General features: G+C 39.2%; 1 protein-coding gene across 1 annotated transcript in view; it reads right to left on the bottom strand.

Annotated features, from left to right (window-relative positions):
- Nucleotides 1-26,258, bottom strand: part of COL12A1 (collagen type XII alpha 1 chain) — a 153,126-nt gene that overhangs the window by 30,850 nt on the left and 96,018 nt on the right. Inside the window, 14 exon segments of the mRNA XM_014577982.3 lie at nucleotides 5,714-5,823; nucleotides 6,205-6,347; nucleotides 9,674-9,812; nucleotides 9,909-9,947; nucleotides 10,840-11,004; nucleotides 13,430-13,573; nucleotides 17,584-17,707; nucleotides 19,360-19,499; nucleotides 20,174-20,248; nucleotides 20,714-20,860; nucleotides 23,308-23,424; nucleotides 24,368-24,514; nucleotides 25,434-25,553; nucleotides 25,791-25,920. Coding sequence (XP_014433468.2) covers nucleotides 5,714-5,823; nucleotides 6,205-6,347; nucleotides 9,674-9,812; nucleotides 9,909-9,947; nucleotides 10,840-11,004; nucleotides 13,430-13,573; nucleotides 17,584-17,707; nucleotides 19,360-19,499; nucleotides 20,174-20,248; nucleotides 20,714-20,860; nucleotides 23,308-23,424; nucleotides 24,368-24,514; nucleotides 25,434-25,553; nucleotides 25,791-25,920 — 1,740 coding nt within the window.

The raw sequence follows: 26,258 nt of genomic DNA on the forward strand, positions 1-26,258 counted from the left end.
ATCACAGTATATATGATGACTACTTCAAAAAGTTTGGCATAAAGTTTAAAGAAACAGAAATTCTTTTAAATGTCTTGAGTCTACAAGTGACTGGCCAATCTTCTGAGAATTAGCTGTTTTCCATGCGGAGCTGTTTCAAAGACATTAGCTTAGCTTACCTAAAACCCTCCAAACAATATATATTACTTTATATCATTAGAATAAAGACTTTACAAACTACCATCATGTTTTGGTCATTTTAAAATTCACTTAGTTTCACAACTTAATAATACTACATATACTATGAGCTTTTTAGTACAATTTTTGTGAAGTGAACAAAAAATGAACACATTTTGCAAAACAAGAATAGAAGTATAATCCAGCATGCCCAAAATATGTTATGGCTAGATAACTGGATATATAGTCCTGGATGGTGATGAATTCTCCCATAACAATAAATTTCAGGCATTATGACAAGATCCTAAATTTATTCTTATACAGTATTTGACACACAATTCAACTGTCATACAACTTTTACCAGTTGTATATTAAATTTAACCGTACCATAGATATAATTCACTTGAACTAATATATATTTAAAGTGTGCACATATTTTTCACCTGCACCAAAAGTTTATCTGCATATAGCAATTAAGTCTCACACCATATTACCAACTTATAAACAGATGGGTACAAACTAGAACAATGAATATGAATGCCAATGAACTTTGGAAATGTTTATATCAGTGCTGTACTATTAAAGCCCCATTCAAAATAGGAAAAATACCCCATGGTTCCTTTTAGTTTTGTAGTGAAAACTTAATATGGGTTTCTCATTGACACTTGAGAACCCTCTCCAGGTCATCATTAGATCTGACTTGGAATCCAGGCTAGAATTTCATAGCTCAGTCACATCTGTAATTAAAATGTTTGCGTGTTTACCTAAAGTAAATCGTAAATATGTGATTTTTTTCAGTTTGAATTCTTTTTAACATCCTCTACTTTAAGAAAAACATTTCTTCCAATTTCTAACCAGATATGTACAACATCATTTCTGACTCAGTTCAGTTGCCATTTCTGGCACCAAAAAGTTACTAGCTTTCTTAGCTCCAATTAACTGAGCTATATCAACAAACTACATACACTACTGTCCTATTTTAAAAACTCACATCATAAGAAATAAAGGCATAAATGTGTTACAAAAATTTCTGTAGTCAACTGCTGGAAGACTGTAATCTAAAAGAAAATCTAGCATAGAACAATAAAAGAAATGTGTCTCTCCAAGAAGTTTATATGTAATTTTAATGGCTGAATCCAGGAGCCAACATTTTTCCTAAAGGACCTGCCAGATTCAATAGTCTTTACCATAGCTAAACTACACAAAGCCTACCAATATGCCGACATTAATTTCCCTTGTACCATTAGGTGTAGGTTAACTGCTTTTCACTGAATGAATCTGTAAGTCATCAAATGAAAACCACAAAAATGGTTTCTATTTTGGAATACATTTGGTCATATTTTAAAGTTTTATCATCTTTTTCATACTGGATAGCGATAAAAATTCTAAAGTTCAGTTTAAAATGTGTAAGAGACACCTTCCTTCCAAATCCCAAGAATTTCTACTAGCTGAAAGTGCAAATATTCTTTTTTACCATACACTCTTCTTTATTCCAATGCAAAACTTTCAAGTAATTGGTGTTCAAATAAACAAATATTATTTCAACTACCATAGGGACAACATGTCGATTTGGATAATTAGGATTTTCAGATACAGTGCATTCAGACATCTAAAATTATACTATATTAATAATCAACATGTCTGACATAGCATTCATCCCTTCATATGCACATGGGTCTTTGATTCCTGGTGGATGAGCAGGGTAGTCCCATCAAGCCATCATCAAGAGTCTGACTCACACACAGCTGTCAGGTTGGAGAAAGTCCAGTGACAAGATTCTGATCCCAATTATGCTGATGTGAGATCCAGAATACCTCCAATGAAGTCAAAATTACTCCAGATCGATGCTGGTATAAATAATCTCAGAATCTGGCCTACTGATTCAGTTCTGGGACTAAGGCACAACGAAACATTCTGCCCCATCAAAGAACAGATACATATTTCAATTGCCCTTATAGAATAACTTAGTAGCCTGTTTATGGACCTGGATTTTCTTGTAGACTGCAAAGGACTGCTGCTCCTGAATTATTGGTGGACTGGTAAGTATCTGTACTTATTTAATGACAAAAACATCGAATGCTGCATTCCTATCTTGCCTTCCTAAATGTAGTAAATGCACACAAGTAGCTCCCTATCTTTTTATTTCCATGAGTTCTGATTTCTAAGCTGATTTTTATTACAAGCAATATCAGAGAACTTTGTCACCCTTACTAAATTCATAGTAGAATGCTAAGAACAACATGTTGCTGGCTGTGAATGTCTTTAATGATGGTAACCGCAAATGAACATTGGCAGCCCAGCGCTCAGAGCTTTAGACAAATGACTCAAGTATTTTATATTCCTCTAGAACAGAAGTTTGAATTCTGAGACTGACATCTGGAATAAGACATATTAAGTGCTAATACGGTATGCATTTTATAAGTGATTTTTGTTATAAATATGCATATTACTTTAAGGCCAAGAAAAATATTTATACTACATTTTATTGACAGTATTACTCCATTTATGTATAAGGACAAAACTACTTAAAGTTCAAGTATGTTACTGAACTGTCACAGAAAGAAAGACAAAGGGCTGAAGGACAAGCATAAAAAAAGAGACCACCCTAGATTTAGGTCCTATGCAGCTGTGATTCAACCTACTTACGACATCTTTCCCAAAGTCCCTGGGATAAACATTTCTTAAAGTGGAGAAAGAAAAGTTCACTACAACAGAAAGGACATGTACCCAAGATGATGTTTTTGGCAGTAGACTGTGCTTGTTAAATTGCAAAAAAGCTAGCAGTGAGCGACTTTTATTCACTTGTGTTTTAATTAGGTGTGAGGATCATGGTTCAACATAGAATGCTGGCACAAAAAAACCCTCCAGTTACTACAGAAAAAAAAAATTTAGTCTGCTTTCACTGAGGTCCCTAGGAGTAGGATAGGGTCACAATAAGATCTGGATCAGCTAGCAATAGTAGCAATCTTATTTTAGTATCAATAAAGGTATATTCTGCAACCACATGCAGTGGTCAGAAGAAAGCTAAGGAAAAGGGAAAGAAAAGCAAAGAGGACATATATTCCAGCTGACTGAAAATGTCATTGTAACTCATTTTTGTGGTCTACTTAAAAAAGTAGAAAGAGATGTTGAGGACTATGTATTCATATGGTCTTGGCCAGACTCTTTCAACTCCTTGTTCAGATCAAATTTTCAGAAATAAGTAGCCAAAAAAATGGATATGCGTAAACTGTGCATAAAATTACTATAACTGTGTGAAACTGGGGTAACAGTTAAACATCTCGTTATTTATGCATTATACAATTCTGAAACTCTGGGTTTTAGTCAAAATATAGTATTTACATTAGTTATTTCTTTTGACCCAATGTTCCCCTCTATATTTTTCCTATTAAGCCACTGCCTATTCAGGTGCCAACCCCCTGCATAGCAAACAAGAAGCAGAGGTATTTGTTGTATATGTATCCTGCTCACACACACTAACTATATCAAAGAGACATTATAAAAGTTGGTGTTGGGTGCGTTTTACAGATGGGTATTCTGAGATAGTGAAAAGTTAAAGGAATCAATCAAGTTCCCAGACTAAGCTGGCTGCATACAGAAGAATAGAATTCTGATCTCCCGACTCTCTGTGCTCTGCTCAACCAACAGATACACTTACCTCATTCATCTAAATGAGCCTAAGGCTGACTACGAGCTGGCACAGTTCTTAATTTTGAGAAATCAAGCAAGTTTTCATTTCCCTTGACTCAAGGCACAGCTGTAACTGGAAAACATTTGAACAAAGCTTCTATGCACATGCTGGAAGCTGAATATGATGATACAGACAGGAGAGATTCTGGAGCTAGCTTTCAAAGAAGTCCGAGTTCCAGCTCAAGAAAACATGCTTGAAAACAGACTTTATCAACCACTGGGTGCTTATGCCTCTTGCTCCATATTTGTCATCTTAAGAAGTAGGTTGTGTCCACGAAACCTATTTATATTTTTTGTTAGTCTAGGGTATGTCTACACTAGCCCCCTAGTTCAAATTAGGCAGGCTACTGAGGGCGACCAAAATTGCAAATGAAGCGCGGCATTTAAATATCCCACGCTTCATTAGCATATTCCCGGGTGGTCGCCATTTTGGAAATTGACTAGCCCGGACTAACCACCCGCGTCTACACGCGGCAGTGAAACGGGAGTTCGAAGTAAAGCCCTTAATTCAAATTAGCAGTTAAACCTCATTCCAGGAGGAATAACAGCTAATTCGAGTTAGGGCATTACTTCGAACTCCCATTTCATTGCCGCGTGTAGATGCGGGCAGTTATTCCGGGCTCGTCAATTTCCAAAATGGCGACCACCCAGGAACATGCTAATGAAGCACGGGATATTTAAATTCTGCACTTCATTTGCAATTTCAGTCACCCTCATTAGCCTCCCTAGTTCGAAGGCTAGTGCAGACATACCCTAAGTGCCTGTCTACACTAGAAAATAATTTTGAAATAACTTATTTTGAAATAATAACACCTGAAATAACTATTTTGAAATATCAGAAGGGTAACTGTGTTAGTCTGAATCTGCAAAAGCAAGGAGGCATCCTGTGGCACCTTACAGACTAACAGATTTATATTTTGAAATAGTGTGTCCATACTACCGGAAGCCTCAAAATTAGTCTGCACTACCTCCACTTAAAGAACCAGGAAACACTGGGAAGTAATTACTTTGAATGACTCTGGGGAGTAGTTATTTTGAAATAGCAGCTGTGGAGCATCCACACTACACTATTTTGAAATAGCTATTTCAAAATAAGCATTATTCCTCATGACAAGCACAAGTTATTATTTTGAAATAAAGGGCTTGGTAGTGTGGATGTTCCGCTTGTTATTTCAAAATAAGGGGAGTTATTTCAAAATAACTCCCTAGTGTAAACCAGGGCTAAAGAGCTACAGGAACACTTGCTTTTTAAGCTTTTTTTTTTTTTAAGTTATAGAGTACCCCTTCTGAGACTTCTCCAGATACAGTAATCTGCTCTTAATTAAGTGAGGGACACCTTTGTGAAAATTCATACTGAATAGTTTACACTCAATATTTCAAAAGCCAATGCACTTAGTATAATTACTGGTCATTACATGTATTATGTTTGTTAAGCACCTAACTCCAATTCAAATAGCTATTTATCTTTTAAACTACAGATGCCTCATAACTGACTGCATAGTCTCTCACCCAAACATATTTCTTCATGCTTTATTTCTTTTCTCTGTCATTCCCAAAGCTCCTCCCAATCTTTCCTCTCTATAGATTCCTTTCCCTATTTTCTGCTTCACAATTTTCTTGCTGTCTCACATGTTTGGAAGAGTCTCCAGCCTCTTGTCCACAGATGGCTCTCCCTCCACACCTTTGGCACATTCATTCTAACACTGGACCCCATGACATTTCCACTGAGATCAATAGGAGCTTTGAAAAATACTATGTAAATTTATGTTTCAGTATAAAGTATAGCTACCACCGCTCTTTTGTTTGCTTGTTTGTTTAACAGAGAAGCACTCTGAAAAACAATATGCATATAATTTTAATCCTTTACCTTGTGGAAGCTTCCATAAAAGAGTTTCTTTACTTCATTATCATCAAAAGTTACTGTCTGAACTTCTCCCCTTGTATCCTTGTTAAAGAATGACAGTAATTTGGTGGAAGCTGTAACAAGAAAATACAATAAATGAATGTAATTTGGGGCACAGTACTAATGTTATTCAAAGACGAGAACTCTGCCACATTAGAAATATACATACATATGTACAGATCTGCCATGTATACTTTTATACAGAGGGATTACTAGGATAATTTTAAAGACCTGGATTTGAGAAAGTGTACAATCCATTGATCTAATAATAATAACAATAATTAAAAAACGTGCTTTAAAATATTTTTGAATAATTAATTGAAATATAATATTTTAAAATTCTTATAGAACACAAAGCAATATTTTTTTCCAGGTAGGAATATTTGGTTTTGAAGGCAAAACAACTGAAACGCCTATATATAAATTTGCTATGCAATAAGTAAAACTGTCCTTACGGTCAAGAATTACTCCAACTTGCGGTTTTAAATCTCTGTCTGTAATCTGCCAAACTGCAAATGGCTCAGTGGGGGTTTCTGAAAGAAGGCGGAACAGCAGTATAATAGTGTAAGCCCGTGGCAGTCCATCTGGATGAAGCTCACTGTGAAAAGAACACAAGGATATTTTGCATCAAACAGGAGAAGAAAAAGGAAAGAGTGGCATCATTTTCACTTTTTTTTTTTTTAGAAAAGACAGAACATACTCAAAATGGAAAAATTACATCGTTTAGCAAAGCTCAGAGTGTTAAACCTTTAATCAAACAGCAAAGCATTAAGCAAACAGAAATCACATTGTAGGCTATGCTAATACTTTAACTCCAAGCCTGCATTAGAGTGGCAGTGGGGAGGAACTGATGCCGAGTCACTAAAAATAAGCATTCTAAAGGCATTCTGGTTGACATAGCCAGGGTTCCAATGCCTGACTGCTATTACATTTACAGGATGTGGAGTAGGTTGCTCCCATATAAACTCAGTAGGTGACCAGCAGGGTCATAGACTACTTGCCCTGCATATCCCATTTTGAGTAGTCAGGCACTGGGGAGCACAAGGAACTCAATTGGCTACGTCTATATTGGCCCCTATTCCGTAATAGGGATGCTAATGTAGCACTTTGGAATAGGAAAATCCGCGGGGGATTTAAATATCCCCGCGGCATTTGCATTAACATGGCTGCCACTTTTTTCCGGCTTGTAGATAAGCTGGAGAAAAGCACCAGTCTGGACGCAATCCTCCGGAAAATAAGCTCTTTTCCGGAGGATCACTTATTCCTACTTGAAAGTCCAGACTGGCGCTTTTCTCCGGCTTATCTACAAGCCGGAAAAAAGTGACAGCCATGTTAATGCAAATGCCGCGGGGGATATTTAAATCCCCTGTGGATTTGCCTATTCCAAAGTGCTACATTTGCATCCCTATTACGGAATAGGGGCCAATGTAGACACAGCCAATTGTGACTAGCTCACATGCAAAGGGTGCAGTGGGAGAAGGAGATATTACATGTATTCCACAGATATAATGCAGCATTTGGGGCACACTTTTTTTTTTGTCATTATCTTTGTGTTTTTAGGCTTCTGTCATGAACAATGTTGGATGTCAAATGACAGAAAGCCAAAAATAAAGAAAAAGTATGTTAAAGGGCACCTGGAGGCTTGGCTGATCAATGTTTGAAGTGAAAAGGAAGCAGAAGGCTGGATGTGAGGGAAACTGTGAGGAGGGACAATTTTTGTTTCCATTTAACCAACAACAGTGCTAATGCTATTACTGATGAAAATATGCTATTGCCTGAGAGGGCCACATGGCCCCATGAGCTAAAACAGAAAAACCTCAAAAACTGGTAGTGAAGCTTCTATATATTTTGGAATGAGCTGACAGCCCCTTACACTTATTATCATTCTACTACAGTAACCATACTGTTACTTCATCAAAAGGTGGCTGACAAACTGGGGAAGATAAGCAAGTGAACATAACAAATCTATTTCTAGTTCAATATCAAAATATAACTCAGATATTGATGCAAGTGTGCCATTAGGATTCCTAGGGAGCACTAATTTCCTGAACACTACAGTTTAAATTGAATGTAATTTTTACGCTTTTTATAATATATATGTACCAAGAAGATCCCACAAAGTCTTTTTTTGCTTGCTCGCACTCTCACTCTTTTTTTCGACCTACACTCAGCCAGCCAGCCAGCCAACACTTCAGTATTTTTCCTAATTTGAATACACAGAAAATATCTCACTGAGATCCCAATAAGATACAGGTTTTGTCTTAATAAAATGGTACAGCAAGTTATAAGGGTCTACTGAATGAAAACTATCTGCACCTTATGAGTATTGCAATAGCCAGAAAACCATAGATCTTTGCTCCTTCCCAGGCCAAGCTACTAAAGAGAAAGACATGCAGACTGAAAAAGGCCAGAAAAGTCCCTAAATACTCTGCCTCAGCACACTGAGAATTGAGGAAACTGGCAAGGAGTAAGGGGAAAGAGCCTGCTTAAATGTATCTTTATATTTGGCAATTCTTCTATGTTAGCACCACCCCTTCTATCCATGCTGGCAGGGTTGCATGTATAGCTGTTAAAAGTTCCTATAACAAATAGAGTTACAAATAGAGTTACATGACCAAAAAAATGGTGTGGGGAAGAGGAGGAAGTTTCTAGACCTGCCCTCTGACACAGCCATGCTAAATTCTAAACTTTGCCTAAGTGGGGAGAAAAACTTCTGGTTCTTCCCTTAGCGGTGGGAAGGGAAAGTGGGTTTCTTCTCCATGATGGGACTCTTATTCTAGCTAACTTTTTTTTGTGAGCACCACATGACTCTTCTCATTATCTCTACAATTGAGTTCTAGAACAGAGTGGTCAGCTAAGGAAGACCAGCTTCAGGTCACAGATCCCTGAACAAATCTTATCCGTTTGTCCAATATGGTGACGGATGGTGTCACACACCTCTGATCATAGGCAGAAGAGTGTTGCCTGTTACAACTGTTAAAAAATAGTACTTATGCCTTAGAATCAGAACCAGTCTTCCTAACTAAGCGGGTTTTTTGTACAAGCAGACAAAGGCCAGTTTTTCATTGCATACGGTCTGTAATGCGGATTAAATTAATTAACTAAAGTAGACTTGGTTATATGAAGCATCTTCTTGAGAAAAGAACAAGAACTATCTTTTTGTTCTGTGTTCACACAATGCCTAACAGAATGGGGTCCTGATGCAAAACTGGGACTCCTAAACATTACAATAATAGAAGTAACAACCACAATGAAGATGGAATTAACAATTTAAAGACCACTAATAAAGGAACCAAATAACATTTAATCAAAGCAATGATTGCACATTTTTCGGGGTATATTTCTTGGATTTCAGTAAAAACAAAAACAAAATAAAAACACATCCTTCAGCAATTATTAATCCTATCACTTACAAATTCTCTTATCTTTCCCCGCTTGCACCCGTACACAAAGGCTACGTCTACACTGCACACTTTTTGAGCAAGAACAACTGTTCTTGCACAAAAACATGCAGAGCTTCTATACTGCACGAGTGTTCTGGAGTAAGTAAATTTACAGTACAGCGTTGAAAAACAGGGCTTCTTCTGGAAGAGTTATTCCTCTCCCCATGAGGAATAAGCCCTCTTGCGCAAGAGCTTTTCCACAAGAAGACAGTGTAGACAGGCAACAGGAGTTTCTTGTGCAAGAAACCTCTATGGCTAAAATGGCCATCAGAGCTTTCTTGCGCAAGAGAGCATCCACAGTGCCATGGACAGTTTTGCGCAACAGCACATCTCTTGTACAAAAGGTCATAGCAATGTGGACGCGCTCTTATGGAAGACCTTTTGCACAAGAACTCTTCCGCAAAACAGTTCTTGCGCAAGAAGCCTGCAGTGTAGATGTAGCCAAAGTGTTCCAGAGAAACAGGTTAAATAGATAACTTACGATGTAGGCTGACTGATGAAGGCATTTCTGTGGAGCCTGTATGCCACATGGCTAGGGAATGATCCTGATTCCATTGATACTCCTTGTACAGAGGCGAAATGCTTTTCTGTTAGGTTATATGATTCCAACATCTTGAAACCTTTGGGAAGGGAATTCAATTGGGATAAATTATGATAAATGGGGAAAAAAAGCTTCAGAATTATCCTGAGAGAGAATGTTTGTATATGATTCTTACCAGGTGAAGTATATCCCTCCAAGTAAATGAGAGGACAAGCTGAAACAGATGAAAACAATGTGTTATTTTAAAAAAATGGAATAATCTACATACAGATATTCTCAAAAGGTTTTATTCTCATAAGTTTGAACTATTGTGATTTGCCAGCCAACATTTGCCACTAAAATAATTATCATATTTGTGATCCAATGCTTTATTCTGCTCAAAATCAAATAGTAGATTTCTAATTATGTCGGTGAAATGTTCAAATTCTTATTTATGGTGCTTTTTAATCTACCATGTTGGAATATACGGAATGGCAAACAGATGAACTTCAAGTATATTTATTTTAAGAGCCCAATTCATAAAAAGAAATGGGCACAAAGACACAATCTTTCCATGGATCTTTTATGCATGAGTCAGACTGCATATTATTCATCATATTCACAAGGAAAAACTGTAGATTTTTATGGCTCCTTAGTAATATGTGGAGGAGGCAGGATGGGAACACATAGTTGCAGACAGTATACATGTGCAAATATCTCTTCTTTTTTGCCATAGAAGGACTCCAGATTTGTAAACAGATGGATTTTATTTTAGATCTTTATAAAAGTAATATTGGACCCTTGTGAGCTACATCCCAAATGCAGCCAAGAAACAGTGGTAAAGAGGAAATCTGTCACATCCAGAAGTTCACTTTAGACACTGTTCTACTTGTTCTTCAAAGAGAAATAATTGTCACTTATTGTTGAATCACTTTTTAATACAGTATTAGGGTGGGAGATAAGATAATTATAATAACCACTGAAATAAGAAACATGCACTTGCTCACTGGAAATATACATCAACATTTATTTTAAAAAGGTGTAACTGGAAAAGCCTGGTCATGAAAGCTGCAGCAGCACATAGTCAGAGTTATTGCCTTGTGAGAGAAAAGTTGTCCCTTACTTACTTGAGGTAGCTGTCTCACAAATAAAAGTGAGGAGGTTCTCCTCTATCTTTTCAAAGGCATCAAAATCATCGACAATAAACACGTGACGTTCACTGGGCTTGCTGCCAATCTTTGCCAGCTCATTGTAATCCACGTCAGCTACGCCAATAACAAAGACGCTGAAACCTACAAAAATAATGTTTATAAAATGAAAATGCAAGGAATATACATCCTCATACATTGTCATTAGCTCAGTAACTCAATGTCAAACCCCAATCACATAGAGATATTATATTCCATGTTAAAAATACAAGAACCGGGTAACACAAGTAGAATATACTTCTGGTTGAAACCAGTCCCTTTGTTGTTTCCCAATAAAATGTAGAATAAACTATAACCCAAAAGAGATGAATATCCAATATCCTTTTGACCAAGTGGTGTCAAAATAACAAACTCTTTCTCCATTATCTTGATGAAACAAAAAAAGGATTAATTAAACCATTGGCAAAAATGTGATGCAAAGGCTCATGTCCTGGAGGGAAGGGAAGTTCTGTTATGGAATTATTCAGCTGCACAAAGCATAAGGAGTCTTTTTACATGTTCTTGCTAGTGCTAAATAAGTGGCTGAAAGGGATGCATCTATGAGTTAGAGGACTGAACACCCAAGGAAAAGATGCACTAACATCTAAGCACAAATTTAGATCAGAAGTTCACAGCTAAACTCCCTGAATCAAGAAGAGGAAAGTATATTCTATTCTGAACATCTCCTTTTTGCAAGATGAGGGTGAAGAAACTTATGTCAATGAAGAACTTGGCTGTCCTCATTTATTTGGAACTAGGAAAGACTGACTAGAAACCCTGGATATTCTGATATTAAATAACTACTATATAACCCCCAGAAAGCAAAATAGCAAATGAATTGTCTTCTAATGCACAGTATTATCTTATGAGAAGGAGCCTGTAAACATTAAGGGAAGACAGATGAGGGGAAATGAAGACAATACCAGTTCTAGTTTTCTCCCAAGACAAATATTCAAAAAGTAGTTTAAATAAAAAGGATGATTTAAAAAAGTACTCTTCCACTGTAAACACCACTGATCACTTTCTCATCCTGGATTCCTCCCCTGCCTCTTGGATTGCTCCTTTCAGTTCTCTTCTTCCTCTCCTTTCCCACACTTTTGGCAACCCTCAAGATTCTACTGTTTGGTTCTCTATGGGTTTCTTTCTCTAGTTTAACCCTAGGGCAACTCATTCACACACCAAACTTCAATAGTCATCGCCACACCAACAGTTCAGGTCTTTTCTGTCCCTGACCTCTCCTGCTGCACACAGACTTGCATCTGACTATCTTTCTGATATGTACTCTGGGTATTGGATTACCTAATTAAACCCAACAAGGCTTATGATGAGCTCCTCACATCTTTAACAAAACTCACACCCCTTCTTTCCAATGCTATTGGACAATATCATCATTCTTCCCATCACTAAGCTCACAATGTTGGTGTCACAGAGTTTTGTTTACTCTGTTATACAAAACATTCAGGCTGCCACTAAATTCTGTCTGTTCTAAAACATCTCAAAAAGCTGGCTCTTCCTTTCTGTCCCTGTGTCTAAAATTCTTATCTACTGTATACTTTAGCTACACCCTGCCTTACTGTTGAAGTCTCATACTTTCTGGGCATCTTGATTTCCATCTGACTCTTGTAGTCCGTCCAAATCATCACAGCTAAACTTATCGTCATCATCTGCCTTTTCAATCATGTCATTCTCCTCTTCAAATCCTTCCAATGGCTTTCTCCTTGCACATCAATGTTACTGATCTTTAGCTTTTGGACTTTGCACAATTTTGTCTCTGCCTACATCTCTGCTCTTGCTTACTCCTCTGCCTTTTCTCCTTCTATACTCCTCTACCACTTCCTTTCTCCTCCAACCCCCGCCCCCCGATACACCAAAAGACAGGGAAGAGCAATCAAAACAAGCATGATACAAAAACAAGTTGAGGGCTAGAATCAGCCCTGTAATTGTATGATTTTAGCATAGTTTGCTTAAACTAGGGCTGACGTTGGCCAATTTAACAAATTTTAATCACTGATATGAAACCCAAAAAGGACAAATACAGAATTCCAAAGTAACAAACTACCTGAGGCTTAATCAACAGATAGAAAGAAACAGAGCTAAGGTAAGGAAGCACAACAGATGCTTACATAGGAAACAAGCCAAAAGGCTGCTTTTTATTATGCCAAAATATGCACTAAAAGATCTTCGGGTACAGTAAACTACAGTCGGTGCATCTAAGAAGGGACCAACTCCTCCTCCTAACCCAGGAATAGGAACTGTCCAAGTGGAATTCCAGACAAACCATTTAAGCCAGATTTGTCCACAGAAAGAGAAAAGGCAAGAGTCAGGTCCAATCAGACTTATCATTCTTAAAATAGTTTGAACCATTCCAAACCATACATGCAATTCCAATCTCTCATTTAGGACATGTCTTTCTTATGATGAATAAATGACCAGCAATACCTGATAATATTATGTGCCCACATTTTGAATTGCATGACTTAAACTCTTTAGTAAAACAAAGGTCAATAACTACGTTCTATAGGTTGCTTACCAGAGTGCTGTATGATTGCTGCTGCTTTCTTAACTTCATCTTGTGACCGACCATCTGTGACAACGACGAGTACTTTGGGCACACCTCTCCTCATGCCACTCTCCCAAGTCAAAACTTTTTCTTTGATAAATGTAAGGGCTTTGCCTGCAAATTGCACAAAGAGTGAGGACTCATGCAGGCAACATTTGCCACTGAACATATCTTTCTCAAAGAAAAACAGGATAGAACCAATAAGAGTAGAAAAATATCCGAAGAGTCCTATGGTTCCTTAAAGAGCAACAGTTTACTTGAGCATAAGCTTTTGTGGCCGAAAACCCACTTCATCAGATGCATGTTGCATCTGATGAAGTGAGGTTTTACCCATGAAAGCTTATGCCCAAATAAATTTATTAGTCTTTAAAGTGCCACAGGACTCCTTGTTGTTTTTGCAGATACAGACTAACATGATACTCTGATACTTGTCACCATGCAAGCCACTGAATTTAGATGTAGGAAGTGGAAATCCATCAACTTCATGAAAAAACTTGCATAGATACAGACAGACATCATCTTCCTCTCCAAGTGCAAAGAGATGGACATCATACCCGATGGAGGGAAGGTGAAAAATCTTTTTCATTTGACATGCTATATAGACTATGGTGAAAGATTGTGCCCCACACTCTCAAAGGAACTGTGAAACCACCTGATCAGCATCCTGTACAGCAAACAGGAGACGATCAAGAATGAATTCTCCAAACTGGAGACTCTCATAAAAAACAACCTTCTGCATAAACTTCCACGTGGCTGGACTTTACAAAAACAAGACACACCATTTACAATGCTCACTTTAATTCACTAAGAAGAAAAAGTAAACTCTAAATTCGTGCATGCCATGGGAGTCACAGCAGTGGTATCGTTACCTCACCCAATAATATTGTTACTTTATCCAACAACACAGTTAGCCCAGCAGAAGAGTCCGTCCTGTCTCCACAATGTGCCCCACAAACATTATACAGTTCTGCGGTGATCTCAAATCCTACTTTTGCCATTTCCCAACTCAAGGAATATTTCCAACATGCCACTGAACAGTGCGCTGACCCACAGGAACCCTCTTACCAACACTACAAGAAGTAGAAAATCTGCAATGACTCCTCCTGATAGTTGAAACAACAGACTGGACTTCTATTTAGGAGTGCGTCAGCAGATGTGCATCGGCTAAAATTGTGAACAAATATCACTTGCCCCATAACCTCAGCCATGCAGAATGCAACACCATCCACAGCCTCAGAAAAAACTCTGACATTATAATCAAAGAGGTTGACAAACGAGGTGCTGCTGTCATCATGAATAGGTCAGATTACGAACAGGAGGTTGCCAGGCAACTTTCCAATACTACATTCCACAGGCCACTTTCCTCTGATTCCACTGAGGAATACCAAAAGAAACTACACCATCTGCTCAAGAAACTCCCTGCAAAAGCACTGGAACAAATCTACACAGATGCATCACTAGAGCCTGATTAGGGTTATTTTATCTGCTAACCAAGATCCAGAAATCTGGAAATCATGGACATCCCATCATCTCAGGAACTGGCATCCTTACAGCAGGACTGTCTGGTTATGTGGACTCTCCTAGGAGCCTATGCTACCACCATAGGTGTCTTTGAGACACCACTGACTTCCTGAGGAAACTACAATGCATTGGTGATCTTCCTGAAACACTATCCTAGATACTGGATATAGCTATCAGGAACTGTATCCCCGATGATGCCACAGCATACCTGGTGGCTGAGTTATGTGTCTTTGTCCTCACCCACAACCATTTACGATTTGGGAACAATTTATACCTTCAAATCAGTGGTGCTGCTATAGACACCCACATGGCCACACAGTATGCCAACATTTTAATGACTGACTCACAACAATGCTTCCTCAGCTCTCGTCCCCTAGTGCCGCTCCTCTATTTATACTAATTGACAACATCTTCATCATATGGACCCACAGAAAGGAGGACCTTGAATAATTCCACCAGGATTTCAACAATTTCCACTCCACCCTTAACCTCAGCCTGGACCAGTCCAAACAAGAGATCCACTTCCTGGACACTACAGTGCAAATAAGCAATGGCCACATAAACACCACCCTATCCTGGAAACCTACTGACCACTATACTTACCTACCTGCCTCCAGCCAGGACACATCACATGATCCACTGCCTACATCCAAGCCCTGAGATACAACTGCATTTGCTCCAATCCCTCAGATAGATCTTTATCAAGCATTCTTAAAATTACAATACTCACCGGGGAAGTGAAGAAACAGATGGACAGAGGCAGATGGGTACCTAGAAATCACCTACTATTAGACAGGCCCAACAAGGAAAATAGCAGAACATCACTGGTCACCACCTACATTCCCCAGCGAAAACCTCTCCAGCACATCCTCAATGAACTATAACCTATCTTGGAAAACAATCCCTCACTCTCAAAGACCTTGGGAGACAGGCCAGTCCTCACTTATAAACAGATCCCCAACCTGAAGCAAATATTCACCAGCAACTACACACCACACCACAGAAACACTAACCCAGGAACCAAGCCCTGCAACAAATCCCATGGCCAAGTTTGCCTCCGTATGTCTCAAGCAACACCATTGTAAGACATAATAACATTAGCCACATCATCAGGGGGCTCATTCACTTGCACATCTACAAATGTGATATATGCTATCATTTGTCAGCAATGCCCCTCTAGCCAAAATGGACAATATCTATGCAAAAGAATAAATGGACACAAATCAGACATCAAGAATAGTAACATACACTATCAGTAGAAAAAAACTTTAGTCTCCCTGGACACAGTTACAGATTTAAAGGTGACCATCCTTCAACAACAAAAAAACCTTCAAAAAAGATTTTAAAGATCTTGAAGAGCTGCAATTCCTCTGAAAACTTGACACAATTCATCTGAGTTTGAATAAGGACTGGAATTGGCTGGCTCACTACAAAAGCAATTTTCACTCTCTTGGTATTCACACCTCCTCATCAACTGCTGGAGTGAGTCACAACCACTTGAACTGAATTGGCCTCATTAGTACTGGCCCTCCACTTGATAAGGTGACTATCTTCTTTTCATGTGCTCATATATTTATGCCTGCCTCTAATTTCCACTCCATGATTTTTTTCATGCTTCTGACAAAGTGGGGTTTTGCCTACAAAAGCTTATGACCAAACAAATCTGTTAGGGTACGTCTACACTTGCCCCCTAGTTCGAACTAGGGAGGCAAATGAAGGCTACCGAAGTTGCTAATGAAGTGTGGGATTTAAATATCCCGTGCTTGATTAGCATAGTCGCGGCCAGTCGCCACTTTGGAAATTGACTAGCCCGATTTAACTTGCTGCGTATAGCCGTGGTACTCCAAGAAAAACCCCTTAACCCGAATTAACTGGTACTCCTGAGGAGTTTTTCTCGGAGTACTGCTTCTATACGCAGCAAGTTAAATCAGGCTGGTCAATTTCCAAAATGGCGACCGGCCACAACTATGCTAATCAAGCACGGGATATTTAAATCCCGCGCTTCATTAGCAACTTCGGTCGCCTTCATTTGCCTCCTTAGTTCGAACTAGGGGGCAAGTGTAGACGTACCCTTAGTGTCTAAGGGCATGTCTACATTAGGAAATTATTTTGAAATAATAACTCCCAAAATAACTATTTTGAAATAGCATGTCCACACTAGAAGGAAACCTCAAAATTAGTCTGAGACAGGCTCCCTAAATGTGGATGCACTACAGTGCCCCAGGAAGCACTGGAGAGTAATTACTTTGAATGACTCCGGGGAGTAATTATTTTGAAATAGCAGCAGTGAAGCGTCCACATTACGGCTATTTCAAAATAAGTATTTCGAAATAAGCCTTATCACTTATGATAAGCAGGAGTTATTATTTTGAAATAATCAGCCCCTTATTTTGAAATAATGGGTTTAGTACTGTAGACTAATGTAGATCAGGACTAAGGTTCCACAGGACTCCCATTGTTTTTGCAGATACAGACTAACATGGCTACCCTTCTGATACAAGAGTAGACTATAAAGCTTTGGCCTTAACTACACCAGATTAAGATTATGAATGCATTTTCAAAAAAACGACAATGGGGAAGGATTATATATTTGTCAGACGTACCCGTTCTTGTATTTCCTCCTCTGTACTGAATATGCTGAAGTGCCCCTAGAGCCTGAGCCTTGTCGTCATACGTATTCAGTTTAAACTCAGACTTTGCTTCATCGCTGTACTGCACAAAGGAAACCTGAAATGAAATGCATCAAAGTGTTCAGCCTCAGACTTGTGCATCTTCAAGTGAGCGCTCCATTAAAGTGAATTATGTTCTTGTCGATTACTATTGAAAAACAGGAAAACCAGTGGCTAAAGTTACATATTAATATGGATATAAAATGGTAAAACTTATTTGTTAATGACTGAATGATAAAATACTTGTTATAACTATGACGGAACCATATTTAGTCCTGGTTCTCTATTTCAAACTGGGGATATGGTGCCTACACGGGGATTGGTACAGATATCAAGGAAATGCAAGGCGTTCATGACATAGCAATCAACAGAGAATGTGACCAGAATTTCAGTCATTTGATACATAAAGCATAATATACTTGCTGAACTGGAATATTAATTCATCTTATACATTTGTACGAAACTGTGCAAACCTACAGTGAATGTTCTGAAATTACTCCAATGCATATCATATATATTTCATTTTCCATTTCCTTGTAGTATATCCCATTGATAATAACCACATCTTTCTAAGCTAGTCCTGAACAGATGTCTACATATTCATATACTTATTGGAATAAGTTTATCTTTCATAACAATCATAAATATCTAAAATGAAGAACTAACAATGTGTAACTAGCCCACAATAAAAGAGGAAAGGAGCTTTAAATCTTTCCCTATTAAGCCCAGAAAGTTCATAGCTATTCTCCTCCAGCTAATTTGCAGCAACTGTCCTGTTGGGACAAAGACGACATTTTTAAAATCAGGCAGTGTAAGAGCAGAGTTAGGCAGGATGGAGATCCTAGAGAGGGCGTCTTTGTCTCTAGAAATATGTCTGCAGAATGAAATATGGGGAACCAATGACTTAGAGGCATACATAGGTGAGGAGAGAGCTGTCCACGAGCAAGAAAACTAGGTGCAGCATTTTTAGGAAAACAGAAAGAAAATATTCTTCCAAGGAAAATCACTTGTCTTCTTCCACCACATGGGAAGACAGTCTTGCCCCAGCCAGTCTTTGCAAAGCTCCAGAGACTTCCTTACTCATGCCATTCACCTCCCACTAAGCAACGAGCTTCTCCAAAGTCTGACAGTGACACATAAAGGACCCCAGAAGGGAAGACAAGCCATTTTAGTCTCCCCGCTATTCATTATAGCTTTCTCTTTACAGGTACATCCAATTTCCTCCAGTTAATCCTCTACTTTAACTTTCCATGCTCTCTTCTGCCCACTACACATGCAACATCTTTCCTGAATTGACAAACCAAGACATTACCCTTGCTCATCATCACACTCCTTCTCAAAGCCCACTTCTGTGTATACACTAAAAATTAGCCCGCTCCTAACAACTATGGAGAGTGGCAACTGAGAATATTTTACATGTGCAAATAAACAAAAATATGCAACTGACCACAGAGCACCCTGGCCACTCTGCTGTATGCTGATTCTTTCATCTGCTTGCCATCCGCCTTTTGTCTTTCAGGGTGTCGGCTCTTCTAGAGCGGGACTGTGTTTTCCTTTATTTTTGTACAGCAGAGTGCACATAAATACACATGCAAGATATTACCATAATAACTAGCAAAAGTTCTACACAGAGGAAAAGGGCAGAGGAGACTAAGAATTCAGTTGATTAGTTTAATTTCCCTGAAAATTAATTTAATGGAAATTACCCACCTGAATTCCAGCAGGGTTGATTAAGTCAAAGGCTCCAACAGTATTAAAAACAAATTTCACTACTTTGTTGAAATTATCATCACCAATGCTCCAGGAAGCATCAGTCAGGAACACGATATCTGCTTTGGCACCTTTGCATACTGAAAGTTAAACACAGCTTGATGAACTCTTAAAGCACACCCCCTCATTTGGGGCTGTGCACAAAATAGCGCTGTTCTGATCATTTTAAAGAATGATGAGCAAACATTCATCAAACTTCAGCCATATTTTCAATCTGTAGGCTACTCTTAAATACAATAAGAGTGTTTCTCTTGCATGTATCTTAAATTTTGTAGATGTTCACGTAGTACATTTGACACCCCAGGTCAAATCTTGGCATATATGTGCAAAAAATTAATATGAAACAAAACCCTGAAAAGTGAAACTTAACACTGATTTTCTTGGACATCTACACCAAAAACAGGTCCACACACTAAAGGCAAAGCTCACAAATACACATTGCATACTAAGAGTCCAGCCCATTCCCCCAAATCTATTCACATGTCTAGTAGATAATGGCTAGCTATTTAAGCCCAATACAGCACCATGGCAAATAGTTAGAATAAAGGGAATAAGGCCTAGGCTTCATTCTCCTGTCTACAACAGACAGGGGATAGTGTCAGAACTGGTGCACAGGGCTAAAATGGGCCGGAGGATCATCAAGGCCATACATTTTAAAAAATTATTTCAATTTAGGCAACATATCTAACCTTTGAGTTTGCGGACATGCAGCAAATAAGGTAAAATATACCATGAATGAACAATGCACACTTACCATCCCGAGCTGGCGGGATTGTGGGAGGCGGAGGAGGAGTAGGTGGTGGAGTTGGTGCTTCAGTTGGTTTGATGACTGAAGTAAAACAATTAAAACCTTTTATTTAAAAGAACATTTGACTCAAGAAAAGATTCCAGCCCTGTGACTCTCCCTGTATATGACTGAGGAAAACACTATCCAGGCTTTTACTGCTGATGAAGGCTACAGAATTCCTCATCATCAAAGAAAAATCTGCTTTTACAGAAGTTAGTTCTTAATATGACAAGGGGCCAAATTCTGACACTTTTATACAAACGGAGAAATCTCTTCCTCTCTCTCTCTGTGGTTACTTCCCAATGGGATTAACCTTAGCAAGGTAATACTCCATTTAAATTTGCCCCAAATAATTACTATTCATTGTTCCACATTTCAAGAAGTTTCCCACTGACTTACGCTTAGAGACACAGGAGAACTGACCCTCAGAAGTGGTAGTGTAAAACAAGAGTTAAGATTCTCATCTCATCCCGCTCACACTCTTTGTTCATATTGCCCCTGACTTACATGTGCGCTCCTTTATAGAGACGGGAGGTCCCTCAAGGTTAGGGGTCTGAACAAAGACAGTAGCATTGTACTCTGTGTCTGGTGAAAGGCCAGTGAAACAGTGGCTGGTTTCTGTCCCACGTACTGTAATTTCTTGTCCTCGGGATCCTGGGAAAACAAATCCAAAAGAAGAGAAATGTAAGGCCAAGTATAGGGCCGTAACAAGGATGAGAAGAGTGAGGCATAGCTGAGGGGCAGAAGAAAAGACAGTTACTACGTTGTCTTCACTTGTGCCTTGTGCCACATCAGCACCCCCACCCTCACCAAAGGCTCTTGTGTAAATTACATGGCCATGGGATAAGAAGGAAGGTCCTTTCTTGGATTGAGAACTGGTTAAAAGACAGGAAACAAAGGGTAGGAATAAACAGTAAATTTTCAGAATGGAGAGGGCTAACTAGTGGTGTCCCCCAAGGGTCAGTCCTGGGACTGACCCTTTTCAACTTATTCATAAATGATCTGGAGAAAAGGGTAAGCAGTGAGGTGGTAAAGTTTGCGGATGATACCAAACTGTTTAGGATAGTCAAGACAGAAGTAGACTGTGAGGGACTCCAAAAAGATCTCACAAAACTGAGTGATTGGGCAACAAAATGGCAAATGAAATTTAATGTGGATAAGTGTAAAGTAATGCACTCGGGAAAAATAACCCCAACTATACGTACGGTATGATGGGGGCTAATTTGGCTATGACAAATCAGGAAAGAGATCTTGGAGTTATCGTGGATAGTTCTCTGAAAACTTCCACACAGTGTGCAGCGGCGGCCAAAAAGGCAAATAAAATAGGAATTATTAAGAAAGGGATAGAAAATAAGACACAGAATATCTTACTGCCCCTGTATAAAACTATGGTACGCCCACATCTTGAATACTGTGTACAGATGTGGTCTCCTCACCTCAAAAAAGATATTTTGGCCTTGGAAAGGGTTCAGAAAAGGGCAACTAAAATGATTAGGGGTTTGGAACGGGTCCCATATGAAGAGAGGTTAAAGCGACTGGGACTTTTCAGTTTAGAAAAGAGGAGACCGAGGGGGGATATGATAGAGGTATATAAAATCATGAGTGGTATGGAGAGGGCAGATAAAGAAAAGTTGTTTAGTAGTTCCCATAATAGAAGAACTAGGGGTATGTCTACACTACCACCCTAGTTCGAACGAGGGTGGTTAATGTAGGCAACCGAAGTTGCAAATGAAGCCCGGGATTTAAATATCCCGGGATTCATTTGCATCTTGCCGGGCGCCGCCATTTTTAAAGCCCCGGCAGTTCGGATTCCGTGCCCACGGCTACACGCGGCACGGAGTAGGTACGAGGAGTAACGGTAGTTCGAATTAGAAAGCCTAATTAGAGCTACCTACTCTGTACCACGTGTAGCCGCGGGCACGGAGTCCGAACTACCGGGGCTTTAAAAATGGCGGCGCCCGGCAAGATGCAAATGAAGCCCAGGATATTTAAATCCCGGGCTTCATTTGCAACTTCGGTTGCCTACATTAACCACCCTAGTTCAAACTAGGGTGTTAGTGTAGACATACCCTAGAGGACATCAAATGAAATTAATGGGTAGCAGGTTTAGAACTAATAAAAGAAAGTTCTTCTTCACACAGCGTGCAGTCAACCTGTGGAACTCCTTGCCAGAGGAGGCTGTGAAGGCTAGGACTATAACAGAGTTTAAAGAGAAGCTAGATAATTTAATGGAGGTTAGGTCCATAAAAGGCTTTTATCCAGGGGATAGAAGTGGTGTCCCTGGCCTCTATTTGTCAGAGGCTGGAAAAGGATGGCAGGAGACAATTTGCTGATCATTGTTTTCAGTCCACCCTCTCTGCTCACCGGGGTTATGAGTACATTCCATGGAGAGCAGCTGCTCTCTGTCTCTTCCTCGTCACATCCTGACATTTCCCCAATATGCGGATCCCCCACCACAAAGTGTTGCTGCCCTGGTGCTGGCCACTGTCGGCAGACAGGCTACTGGGCTAGATGGACCCTTGGTCTGACCCAGTACGGCCATTCTTATGTTCACCCTAACCCTGAGGTCTTGCCTCAGGAGCCAAATTAGCCAGTTACAACTCTGGCCAAGTATTTCCTTTTCCATATGTGTCTGGGACAAGCAAAAGAGAATGCATGGAGGAAGGGTGCTGAAATGGGATGAGTGACAATTCTGCTGGTTGGTCATACAGAAGACTCTGGGCAGCAACACTTTGTGGTGGGGGATCCGCATATTGGGGAGATGTCAGGATGTGATGAGGAAGAGACAGAGAGCAGCTGCTCTCCATGGAATGCACTCATAACCCCGGTGAGCAGACGATTTCCACTGGGAAGTCCTAGAAGGAATTAATATGAATAGGAGCAGAATTAATTTCCAGTCTGTCTCCTCTTAGCAATGCAGGCTGGTTGCAGGCATGGGGAGCTCTACCAGCACAGCTTGGCTCCTGGGGACAGGCGCTGAAGTTGAAACTATTGCAAACTATGGCCCTAAGCCTGTCATGTTATAATCCTTAATTTAGTCATGACATAAAGCTGACAAATGTATCTGTCCACAGAAAACACAAAGAATCAATGGAACTTACCATCAGCTGGATTTAGCTTTAATCTGTAGGAGCTTGCTGACCGGTGAGGAGACCATCGGATACAGAAGGTATCCCAGCCCACCTTGTAACTTGTCAGATCTGTGACATTCAAATATACTGCAAAAACAGGAAGTTTTCAATTGATTATCTGGGAAATACAATACATGAGATATAAAATTAACCAGATTGCAGAGAACAACAATGACAGTAGCACTGACCCATATATCACTGCAGCAGTAAATTCTGCCCACATGTGGTTTTATTTAAAAAATATCCACAGAAGAAAAAAAGTGGTTCTAGTCAAATCATCTCTGTTCTTTTTGTCTGGATCCACAGATCTCACCTCTGCTACTTATAAATACCCAGATTTTGATACCTATTATTACGCGAAGTACTGTCTGATTCTCTGGGCTGTCCCACTGAAATCAACAGAACCATGTATAAAGATATATAACATGAGGAAAGAGTGCCATAAAAGAGGCACTGCTGTCTTTTATGTATTTACTTACTGGTTCTGCCAAGAACTTTTAATGGGACCATTTAACAACATGAGGATTTTACAACTCATCCAATTTTGCTGAAATCTTGAATGGCTCATTAACTGAGTTCTGCAACAAACCAATTCCCCATGAACCAGGTTCAGCTTTGATGGACTGTGCAATCACTGGATGTTACCAGGACATGCAATCAGAAGCAGTGAGAGCCCTTACGTTGCATGGTGCTGAATGCGCCCTGCGATGTACCGAGCACCATCTAGCCAATGGCTGTGACTGGTGCTGAACACCTGCTGTCTCCGACCCAGCTCCAGCCAAACAAATGATAAGAAATGGAACTAGATGGCTGTCTACTGTAAACCATTAGTAACAGCAATGTTAAATCACCTGGCTTTCTAAGCTTAATTTTACTTGAGGATCTGTTACTCACAGGTGTGAGTATCCATAATTGTGGGATGTTCAGACCACCCAAGGATCAATAACCTAAATAGGGACTTTTCAGTCAACATGAGATTACTTCAACAATTATCACCAGTGTGACTACAATAACAATGGTTTGGACTTACATGTAGCTCCTTGATCAATCAAGGGTGCGCTGAGTCCAGAATCATATTGGGCATAAACATTCACATCATAGACAGTACTAGGAGACAGGTTGTGCAATATGTATGAAGTCACTTCCCCAACAAACACCTCCATTGGCTCATTAGAACCTTGAATTAAAGGGAACCACAGATAAAGACACAATTCTGTGAACCTTCCTCTCTGGCATTACCAGTATTCTTCTAGATCAACCTCTAAGGCCAGATCTACACTATAAACGTAGATCAGTCTAACTACATCACTCAAGGGCGTGAACAATCCACACCCCAGAGTTATATCAACCTAACTCCCAGTGTATACAGCATTATGTCAATGGCTGGGCTTTTCCAATGAACACAGCTACTGCTCTCACCAAGATGAAGAACAGTGTTTTCGCTGCAGTGCTACAGTGGCACAGCCACACTGATGTAGCTCTTTAAATGCCAATCTTCCCCAAAACTTGGTCCTTGTTTTTTTATTTCTTAACCCTATTACTTTTGGTAAGCACTATCATTACAAATAGATTACTTGTATCTTTACTAGCTGCTGTGCACATTTATACTTAATTTCCAGAGAGGCATGCAAATATAAGATTCATTCTCATGTCCGATAAAGCATTTAAGGATTGTCTTTCATTCAAAATGCAAGCCTGACTCTGATCACACACCGATATAAATTGGAGCCGCTCCGCTGAAAGATGAGAAGCGTAAAAGTGTAAAATTGGCATATGAGAAGAGAACAGGCTTGGGACAGGAGATAAAATAGCTGTATTAAATGTCAAACATACAGCACATTTAACTGAATTATAATATGTATGACATTATATCTGGTGTTCTCTCTTTCTTTTGAAACCCTGTAGTTAACAGGAAAACTTCTTACTCCTTTAAAAATCAATAAACACACAAATATAAATACATACATACATACATAAAACACTTTAAAGCAAAGTTTCTCAGTTTTGATGAGGATACAAAGCATATCTGCATGCAGCTCTTTTAACTCATTACTCATTTTTAAAGCGCTCTATTCAAAGGAGACAGGTTTTCTTACCTACAGGTTTATACACAATTTTGTACCCAAGAACAGGGGATGGTGAAGGATCCCAGGAAACTCTGAATCGTGTATACCACTCATCTGAAATATGTATGTTTTGAGGAGGAAGCAACCCAACTGAAAAGACAGAATAAGCATTAGAATTGTTATTACAGTAGCAACTGCCTTTTAAAGCCTGAAAACGGATACACTGCAAACTCTTTAAAGAAGAAATCATGTCTTTGGATATGTTTGCATTGTGCCTAGAACAACAAGTCCCCAACACAGGATAGGGGCCGCTGGCATTGTCGCAACAGAACTATAAAATAATGAGGAGAAATGACAATATAGTACTTAATGATAAAGCTAAATTACCAGTTTGTCCATTTCCTGTTAGTTGTCCACCATCTCCATCATCATACACAGCCACAACAGTAATTTTATATGGTGTGTTGGGTTGCAGTGGTTGTAATATCACATTATTTCTTCTTCCAGGTACTGTTGTCTAGAAACCATGAGAGAAATACAGATGAATATGCTGTAATATTTTACCTGACCGATAATTACAATGAACTGTAAATAAATAATCCCTGTGAAATTTGTAGAAGTGCAAACACCCAGCCAAGCCGAATTTTTAAATCCTGCTATAGAGAATTCCATTGTATTGAAAGAAAGACTCCACTGTTTAAACATTTCAGAATAATTTCACCTGCCTAAAATTAACAGTATTGTCTGTTACATCTATGCAGAATTCAAAAGGTTTGATTTATCCCCACATATAGCCATGTGGAGAGCGGACAAGTTACAGTTGTGGTGTTTTGGGGAGAGAATAAACAAGAGAAG

Source organism: Pelodiscus sinensis, chromosome 3 (genome assembly GCF_049634645.1).
Source record: "Pelodiscus sinensis isolate JC-2024 chromosome 3, ASM4963464v1, whole genome shotgun sequence".
Classification (NCBI taxonomy): Eukaryota; Metazoa; Chordata; order Testudines; family Trionychidae; genus Pelodiscus; species Pelodiscus sinensis.